At 42.7% G+C, this 9471-nt stretch overlaps 1 protein-coding gene across 3 annotated transcripts; it reads left to right on the top strand.

Annotated features, from left to right (window-relative positions):
• Positions 1–5989: 5989 nt before the first annotated feature.
• Positions 5990–8695, top strand: LOC123121780 (uncharacterized). 3 transcript variants are annotated; one of them, XM_044541840.1, is made up of 3 exons: positions 5990–6194; positions 6502–7299; positions 7968–8695. In XM_044541840.1, exons 2-3 carry the CDS (start codon positions 6610–6612, stop codon positions 8445–8447), a joined length of 1170 nt encoding a protein of 389 aa, XP_044397775.1. In that variant the 5' UTR covers positions 5990–6194; positions 6502–6609; the 3' UTR covers positions 8448–8695. The 3 variants fall into 3 exon arrangements, with proteins under 3 accessions (XP_044397775.1, XP_044397780.1, XP_044397765.1); XM_044541845.1 differs by having other exon boundaries at positions 6022–6378; XM_044541830.1 differs by lacking the exon at positions 5990–6194 and having other exon boundaries at positions 6209–7299.
• The last annotated feature ends 776 nt before the right edge of the window (positions 8696–9471 follow it).

The following is a 9471-nucleotide window of genomic DNA, read 5'->3' as shown; positions in this document are numbered from 1 at the left end:
GCCCTGCATATAAGCGGAAGCGGTTGGTGGTGGGGGAGCATTTCATCCCGCGCTTTCTCCCACCAACCACCCCTCCTCCCCCCTCGCACCGCCGGCGGCCGCCACCCAAGATTCCGGTGAGAGCAGCCGGCAGGAGCACGCCGGAAGGCCTCCACGCGCACGAGGCCTCCCTTCCCTTCCTCCCTGCGCCGGCGGACCGCCGGATTTGCAGATCTGCGGCGCTTCATCGCCGGTCGCCGGATTTGGCTTTTTTCTGTCCGCCGGTTGCTGCCCCAGGCGATGGAGTGGTCGGGGAGCCTCTCCCGCAGCCCAGGTAAGGGCGCATCGCCGCATGCAGGCGCGGGTTCGTCCGCCCGCCGCCGTCAAAGGTTTGCGGGCATGGACTCGTCCGGCCGTCCACCGGGCTCGGCGTTCGCGCAGCGTCTTTGTGGCCTGCCGATGCCGATCATAGAGTGCGACGACTGCCCCGCGGAAAGTGCTGCGGCTCACTTCGGGCACGCCGAAGCAAATGCGAAAATGACGGGGTACGTGTACTTGCGGCAGCTCGTTCCATACCTCAATCTTTAGTTCAATTGCGGTAGCTCACTTTGAACTTGCTCGTTCTTTTGTGTAGGACGATGAATGCTCATTTTGGTTTTGGGAAGGCCAATACATTGATTTGTTGATTGAAAGAAACTTAATAGATGTTAGTGCACTCCTTAGTACAATCAAAGGCAATGATGCGGCAACATGTGCAACTAGAGGGGAAGCAACGTCTACTTCTTTGGAACCAAAAATGAAGAATGAAGAAAGCAAGATCAAGAATCCGCAGATCAACAATGAGTGCATGAAGAAGATATTGCTTCAACTAGTGGGAGTAGTTATGAAAGTTGGAAATCTTCTGAAATGCATACTTGTGGTTCTTGTTTTCTTTGATTTTGCTATTCTAGCCAAGATTTGGTGATATCTTTTGTATCTAATGTTGTTGCAAAAGTAAAGAAAAGCATTATGCTAGATCAATTTAAGTTGCAAATCTAAGTTTTGCGGGCCGGGAGGAGCTGCGCCAGATCAAAACCCACAGAAGCCGACCCGTAAAAAAGCATATTCCGCGAATATGCTTTTTTACGGGTCTAGGTCTGCATCTGTGCCAGCCCGCGCCGACCCGTAAAAGCGATTTTGTGCGAACTACAAACGCGTTTTGCGGGTCGGCGGGATGCATGGTCTGCTAGAGTTGCTCTAAGCCTGTGTCTTCTTTCCTTCTTTCACATGCAAGCATTAAATACCAATAGTTAGTTTACAACTCATCTATTATACTAGTTGGCTATTATAAAGGCTTCAAGTGACATGGCATTGGTATATAGCCACGAACAGGCTTTCTTATTAACCATGCTCTTAAATAAAGAGAGAATATAGTCTTGCAAGTGGCTCTTAATACACGACATAAATGATTACTCTCACAAAATTATCATCCCTATGTGCTTTGGCCCCGCCGGTGATCCACAAATTTGCGTCCGATATTATTGTGTTAAGCAAAATCAGCGGCGGGGCGCTTTTGTGCGGAATACCCTCGTTTCTCTCTTTCCACGCCGTCCAAGTGACCAACATGATGAAGGATGCTCTTAGATGTGCGTGTCTTTTTGAAACAAATTAGCGCGTTGCTCAGATATCATATCACATGTAGAATGGGATAATGTTATTTTCAGTATATAGTACTTCCCCTGTTGCTAAATATATGATGTTTTGATAGTTCAATTTGAACATATATTTAGGAACGAAGGGAGTTATACGATATGAATTGCACCCCAACCTCTATGTCAAGAGTTATTCAAAACAAAGAATGCATACAACCATTTAAAGGAAAACAATGATGATCCACGTCGAGTAGCCACACTGACCACCTTTGACAACACTAGGACCGCAAGAATGGTTCTCCAAAAGCAACATCTCTCGAGATGGAACAATGCGCCAACACCGCCATTGCCAAATTTAAAGAAAATGTATTTCAGTATTTTAAAGCAGCATAAAGCTCAAGGGAACTACCTTGCGACATGGTTCTAGGTGCCCCTGCATGCAGAGACTAACCAAGGTCCTGTGAATGGTATTTGATGGAGAATCCTGCTTGGATATTGTACTCTTCATTATTTATATCAGCCGCTATGTTTGTCACTAAATAGTAAAAAGGTTTTTGATAGTATGTTCGGATAAACATTTATTTGCTTTTCCTCTTACCGCGTAGTTGTTATTCCATTAATATGACGAAATTGACACCCCGATGAGCATGCAACAATTTGGTAGGGATGAAAACTTAAAAAAATATAGTTATGTTTAGAACGTATCAAGGTACCCCTATCATTCTTAGTGTAGTATTAGCCATTAGATACAATGGACGTTGATCATTTGGATTTATGGATGTACCACCTATATAATATGATCCCAACTTATGAATTGGCATGCCATGGTTGTAGGACTGTTCAATTCATATGCATATGCTTATTATAAAATGGCACTGTGTTTACGTGAGATGCTACTTTCACTATGTTTACACTATTCGGAGCCTCCAAGCCAGATCTGCTAGTTAGTTGCTCCAAGGAAATCATTCTTTGTTGAACGTGTTGGGGCCCCAAGTGTAAGGGTATGAAGCAAGTAGCAAAATTTCCCCTGGTTGAAATTGTGTTCTAACAAGTCTAGTGAAATTATCAATCTCACTAGTTTGCTGATTGTAACAAATTACGCGTGTATCATATGGTTTGAAGTGTTTTTTGTATTATGGAAAAAATATATTTGTAAGAATGAAAATACACGTAAAAGTAAAGACAAGATTGTTTTCACCAGGAAAAATAGACAAAAAACAAGTAATAGCATCTTTCCAAGCGACAATGGTGCATGATCTTCTTTCGTCCTAGAAACTTTCGCTCAATTTTCTCTATCTTTTTAAGTGCGGAACTTTTTCTGTAACCAAAAACACAAAAAACACCAACTAGCACTTTGAAACTTTATTTTGTTAATCCAAATAATTGATAAAACATTGCATGTTTGATAGGATTATAATATGAAAACTACAAGAATTGTAGATATTTGTAGGGTATATAAGGACCCATCAATCCATTCAATTAGATAGTTGTTGCAAATCCTAGTTTGTATGGAGCCTCCCGGACAACTCCATTTGAAGCCACAAAGAGCACTTGTGCAAGCCTCTGCACACTGCCCAGCAATTCCAAACCACCTTGGTCAAATATTTCAAACATCTCTGATAGTGTGCACATGTGGAATAGTGTCGGTCGGAGCATCTAGGTGACTTTAGGTTGGACCCTCTAAGCCAGTTGAAAGTTGTCGATTTGTTGTTGATTTTGATCCTTCAAATTGATCATTCAGTGCCTCCGAATTATATGAAGAAGTGTGTAACAATTAAAATTCCGGGTCTAGTTTATATATACCCTCACCTATCCCACCATCTCACTCAAATGCTTCAATTCAAATAACCACTTATAAGGGAGAGTTCCAAGTCTTGTGTGAGTTCAATAGGCATTCCACTCCAACATCCATGCATGTCAAACCTTTGAATCTCTCATCCTCTTTGTTTTCAAGTGTATTATTTCTTCATCATATCCCCTGCTAATATGATGTGCCTATCATATGAAAATATGTTGGGCCCTAAAGTGTAAGGGTTTGTAGAATAAGGGTGCTTAGGTAGAGTTAATCTCCACATAGCCGTTTCCAACCGTTGGACCCCTTCATAGTTGGCCCGTGCGCACGAGGTGTCCAGAGGCGAGTGTAGTACCCTGTGCGCATGGGTTCAAAGACCCTGGCGAGGACATCGCTACCACAGTTACACCAATTGCCCCTGCTGCTACACATATTGGATCAATTAGTAGAGCTCGCGCACGCGAATTAAATTATCAGGTACGTTCATTTCTTGGTAATGTTTCTAATGTTTATGTGAATATGATGTTGTCTAAATTGGATACATTTGTGTTGCTTACGAATGAAGGGCCTAGCATTGATAAAAGGGGTAAACATTGGAGCATAATCAAACATGGAGAAGAAGGCGAGCGTGAAGAGAACAGAACGGAGTTTCCACTAGAGATTCAGCACTTTGAAGTCACCATGTACAAGAATCTGAACGAAATATACAAGGTGTCCTTTCATAAATTTTGCCTGTAACTTTCTATAGGTGTTGCGCCACCTTATTTTTGGGCCATACCCATGTATTTCGAAATATTACTTATAGGTTGGCTTTAGAGTCCATATTTGTAGGGAAAACGACATAGGATGGATTTTAGTCCCTCCTTGTCAAGGGTGGGCGAAATTCCCCTTAGTCTCCCTATAAATACAGGCCTTAGGGCGTCATTTTATCTTTGAAATTTGTCAGATTGAAGTTCACCATAGTTGCAACTCGCATACCTTTTTTGTGTCCAACAACTAGGCCAGGTTGTTCACAGAACCCCACTTCATCAATAAAGCTTTCATATTAATTCGTAATATTCATGTTGCAAATTTTAGTTCTTGTTTATTTTTCGTTTGCGTGCCACAATTAGACCTTTGTGGTCAAGTTGATCATGCTCTGGCATGGTCAATAATATCCTGGAGTTGGTTTATGACCCTAAGTCGTGTCATCTTCGCACGTTAGTAGTCGGATCGTCAAAATCTACTCCACTCAAAACGATAGTTATCCCCATCGAAAGATTGGGACACCTTCGCCTCTATCAGACCCCATGCACACGCGGTGTTCAGAGGTGAGGGCAGTACCCCATGCGCATAGGATCAACTAGTCCGTGCGCACGGGGTTGTCCATAGGCTATAGGCATTCCCTATGAGTACTAGGAGGAATCGAAAAGGTGGATAGCAAGCTCCCTTTCGGGTGGTAGGTGTAGGAAGGCAAGTGTATGAGTTTCATGTGTTCCCACACCGTCAATCTTTCACCTTGACCTCATTGAAAGTGTTGTGATCCTATGACTCAAATCAAACCGAAGTCATCGGAAAACCAAGCATTTTGATCTTTTTGAAGTGAGGGGTCAACCATCTCCATAATAAATATCCATAAAACCATTGACCTAAGATAAATCTTAGCAGCCGTCATTAGTTCCACTAACCACATTGTCATCACACCAAAAAACCATTAAGTGATAAATGCACTTTCATGTATAGTAATTCAGAGCAATTCTCTTACAGTGTAATCAATATCGTCCGCCATCCCACAACAGCCCCCAACTCCTCCACAACTAGGCCGCCCCCAATCAGCCTCTCCATCAGTCTGGTGTTGCATGGGCTTTATTCGGTGATGCGCCCTCGTGGTGGTTTCGGTCAGAACCTTGGAGTAGAAGAAAAGAAAGAACATATATCTGTCGGTACTTTTCTGGCAACTCCAAAGTCCAAAATACTCTTTCGCCAACGACTCCATGATATGTAAGGCACCGTCGTATATTTTAGCCTTGCTTGGTTCTTCACTGACATTTGATGTTTGGCAATTTGACATAATCAAATTGGACACGTTTGTTGATTGGTAATTCAATATAATACCTATCTATTTATGGAACAAATCCTTGAAAGTGTAGATATTTTGTAATGTTGGATGCACATATATTAAAGTGTTGAACTGATAAAAAGTTATAGAATCTTAGACCCAAAATGTTCAAAATGCCTATATTTTTTCTTTTCAACTCACCCACAAAAAGAAGTACTATTGAACTAAAAAATGTCTTATATTATGGGACGGAGGAAGTATAATGTAATATATAAAAAGATACAAGCTCTGGAAACAAAAGGAATAAAAAAATGGCATCGTGAAAGTTTGATTATTTGGATCGTACAAATATGATACTACTCTGTAACTTAAATATAGGATGTTCTTGTAGTTCAATACCCTTTTTTTGCGGGTGAGAAAAAAAATCCCGCAAGGAAAAAAAAGGGTAATGTTAGAAATTTTGAACCCTAAAAAAAATTAACCTTCGAAAAGTTAACCAATACGAACGGGACAACGAGCCGTTGGGGCCGTTTTAATTACTCCGACTTTCAAGTTATCCATGAACCCCTTCCTTTCTCGAAGTCTCTGGTCAAGGCAACATAAACAGTTTCCAAATCCCAATCCGTCGTCTCGTCCTCCGCCGGCCTTGGGCGAGCCGCTCCGCCCCGCCGTAGGGCCTCACCGACCGGAGCTCCTACCAACCACTGCGGCAATCACATACCGCACCGTTGGCCACGTAGGCTCCTTGATTGAGGTAATCCCACGGCCACGGCCACGCGGCACACCCGACTTTCCTCGCTTTCCCTCTCCCCTCAACCAGCTAAGAAGAAGGTGGGGGCGGGGTCAGATGCCGGTGAGTCCTCCGGCGTCGCCCCGTCGGAAAGATGGGATCTTGGGGCCCTCAGAGCGGGGAAAATTGGCGCTTCTTGGGTTCTAGGGTCGGATCGGGCTAGGGCCCCCTTCCTTTTACTTCGCCTTGTTTCTTTCTTTCTTTACGATGAGAAAATTCGACATGTAGTTTATTCAGGATCTAATTCTTGTGCTGGTGGCTATTGTTTCAGATCGTCTCGTTCAGAAAATTGCGATCAATTTCTTGATTCGTTTTTCTACTGAGACTGGGTAGTTCAAATTCAGGGGATTGTGTATACTCTGTTGGCCTGCCTTTGAAGATGGCTGAAGCATGCCCTGATAATCGGCGATGTCTACCTGCTTGGATGATGAAGCCGTGCTCAAGTAATGAAGTGTCAAAGACTGAGCATCGGAATAAGCAGTCGGCGGAATCTGATAAGGGATCAGGGGCTCTGGATCAGGCTAAGCCCATCAGAAGGCAGAAAAAAATTGTGGATCCAGAGGATGCTGGTGGACTGAAGGCGTTGCAGCGATGCCAGGGTAAAGAAAAGGCCAGGAGAAAGAGCAAGGATGCTGATCGTGCTGTCACGGATGAATTTGGTGAAATCGAGAAAATAACTTGTAAGAATGAGAGGAAAGTTAGGGGAAGAGCTGCTCCGAAGAATAGCAGGAAGCGGATGCTGGAGGATGTGGGATCAGATGCATCGTCATCAGGAATAACTGATGATGAGATGGAGCTTAGTGCTGGCAATTCCAGAACTTTGCAACGATGTCAGGGTAGAGAGAAGAACAGAAGAAAGCGTGACAGTGCTGATTATTCTTCCAAAGATGAACTTGAAGAAATTGAGAAAACAACTCGTAAGAATGTGACAAAAGTGACTTGCAGAGCTGCTCCGAAGAATAGCAAGAAACAAAAGCCGGATAATGTTGGATCAGAAGCATTGTCATCAGGTACAACTGATGATGAGATAGAGCTTACTGTGGAAGATCTTGTGAGCATAGCTGAAGAGGTAAACCATAATTCTTTTTGCATTTTTGTTGTTTTACTTGTCTTCAGGTTTGACACATCTTCTGGTGTTGTTATGCAATTCCCCTTAAAATACGCTGGTTCCTGTTCATTACTTCACTGAACATCTGAGAATTATGCACTGCGTGCCAATTTATTAGCTTTATTTTTGATTGATGCAGGCAGATCTAGTACAACTCATTACTTGTTTTATAGAAATAATTAGAAAAAAAATGACCTTTGCCAATAGGCAATGGCCCCATTATGCTTAGGAGTGACCCTAGTGAATACATTTCATGGACCGATCTGGCTTGCACCTTGATAATATTTGTGCATGCAACTCTCAAGAGACAAACATGCACGATGTAGGCAAACTCTTGTTTTTCAGTCCAGTCCTATCATTAGTTTGAAGACATGATTAAGCATGATGTATCATTTCTAACTTCTCTGCCAAAGCTGAAGCTTAATAGGAGACTTATTCTGAGTGCTAATGACATCTTCCCCATAGAATTGAGGTCCTAATTTCATTGTGTGGCAGAAAATAATTTACCACCTTTTCGCCCCCTTTTTACATTTTCTGGCTGCCTAGCAAACCAGCAATCCTGTTCGAAGTTTTGCTTTGAGTAACTAAGTATACCACCGAAGGTATTCTGATGCATTTACATGATGCAGATTGTAAATGCTGATAAAGAGAAGCTACAAGATATACGGACCACAAAGACGGCCCGCTATGAAGAGCGTCCTCCACGGCCTCCAGTCTCTACTCCTGTTGATACAGGAGGATCAATATCAAGCACTTGGTCAACAAAGGGGTTGATGCAGTGCACAACAGCTACTACCACAGATGAAACTCCAAGCGAGTGCAGAGTAGACAAGAACAAGAGACATGAAAAACCAGAGCGTCCACCAAGTATCAAAATGACCGGTGATGTTGCTGAGGATATGATGAACATATTGCTCGGACCCCTGTGGAATAGTGAACCTGCAGCCTATGAAAATAAACCCGAGGCTGTGGTACCGAGGACCGTGAACGTGAATCTTGCGTCGCAGCGGAAAAACGACTGGCAGAAGACTGTAGCACAAGTGCAGGGGGCACCTGTGGCGAAAAAGAAGAGCAGCCTGAAAGATATGGTGGCCTTTTTTCTTGACTAGAGCAAAGTTGAAGTGCTGAACTGCATACACTGGCAGCCTGGGAGCATTGTTATGCTGATTAGCTGGTTCCACGCATGTTGCATGGCCTGTAACTATTGTCCATTTGTCCCGCGGCGTTTTAGTCCACGTGTAAATTATATTATTTTGGTAGGATAGTAAGTCGCTTTTCTTTTCCTTTTTGGGGGACACTAATGTTGGTCATTTGTACAGTAGTATGTTCTTGCCTTCAAGTTGAAGATGTTTTTTTACTGCCTGTGCTGTCATTGTCATCTTACCTTGTATGATCTTGACCAGGTTCAGGTTCAGGTAAAGAATCACAGGTTTAGCTTTCACGGATGATTAAAACCATATTTATTTGATTTATATTTTTGCTCTTTACAGTGGAAGTTCCTCAATTGCAGTGCTGGATAGATGCCTTCCCAGTTGTTTTGCTGGATTTGGTCATTGTTGAGCTCAGAATCAGCTTATGTGAGTGTACATTTGAGCAAAAAGAGGGGCCTTTGTTTTCTCTAGAGTGAGCTTCCAGATAAATTTTGTGAGGCAAATGTCTTCGTTAAAATCCATTTAGCAATAAAATCAGAGCTATATCCATGTCAATGTCCTTATGTCTTTGTGCTTCAAGTGTTTAGCTCCTTGGACGCTATTTATAATTTTGATTGTTGCATTCTTAAAATCAGTGTGATCCTTGTAGATGCGTTATCAAGGTAATATTGCAAGTTAGTAGTAGATCATCATGCTATACTCTTATCACCACAAGACAGCATTGCAGCCCTTGGTCATGTTTTGTCATAGCTTTCTGGTTTACCATCTTCCTCCTCTCGCAACCGAATGTCGTGCTGTTGTAACGCTGACGAAACCACCACACCTGAGTTTAAAAAGTAGAAGGGGCTCCCAGTTCACCTATAACTGATCACAAACTAAATAGGTCAGAAATACAGAGCTACATATAGGAAAATGTCGCCCGACTTATCCATACAATAAGGTGGATCAAAAGAAAACGTTCTGATGATGATGCAAACGTCCA

This window comes from Triticum aestivum, chromosome 1B, assembly GCF_018294505.1.
Source record: "Triticum aestivum cultivar Chinese Spring chromosome 1B, IWGSC CS RefSeq v2.1, whole genome shotgun sequence".
Lineage (NCBI taxonomy): Eukaryota > Viridiplantae > Streptophyta > Magnoliopsida > Poales > Poaceae > Triticum > Triticum aestivum.
The sequence above is the reverse complement of the archived record's forward strand: the minus strand, read 5'-3'. Positions and strand labels throughout refer to the sequence as shown.

What these genes read in the sequence shown, in the direction of transcription:
- LOC123121780 (XM_044541840.1), top strand. Translation starts at nt 6,610, where the DNA reads ATGGCTGAAGCATGCCCTGATAATCGGCGATGTCTACCTGCTTGGATG. An exon ending in TTGTGAGCATAGCTGAAGAG is followed by an intron (nt 7,300 to 7,967) that starts GTAAACCATAAT and finishes TACATGATGCAG; the next exon opens with ATTGTAAATGCTGATAAAGA.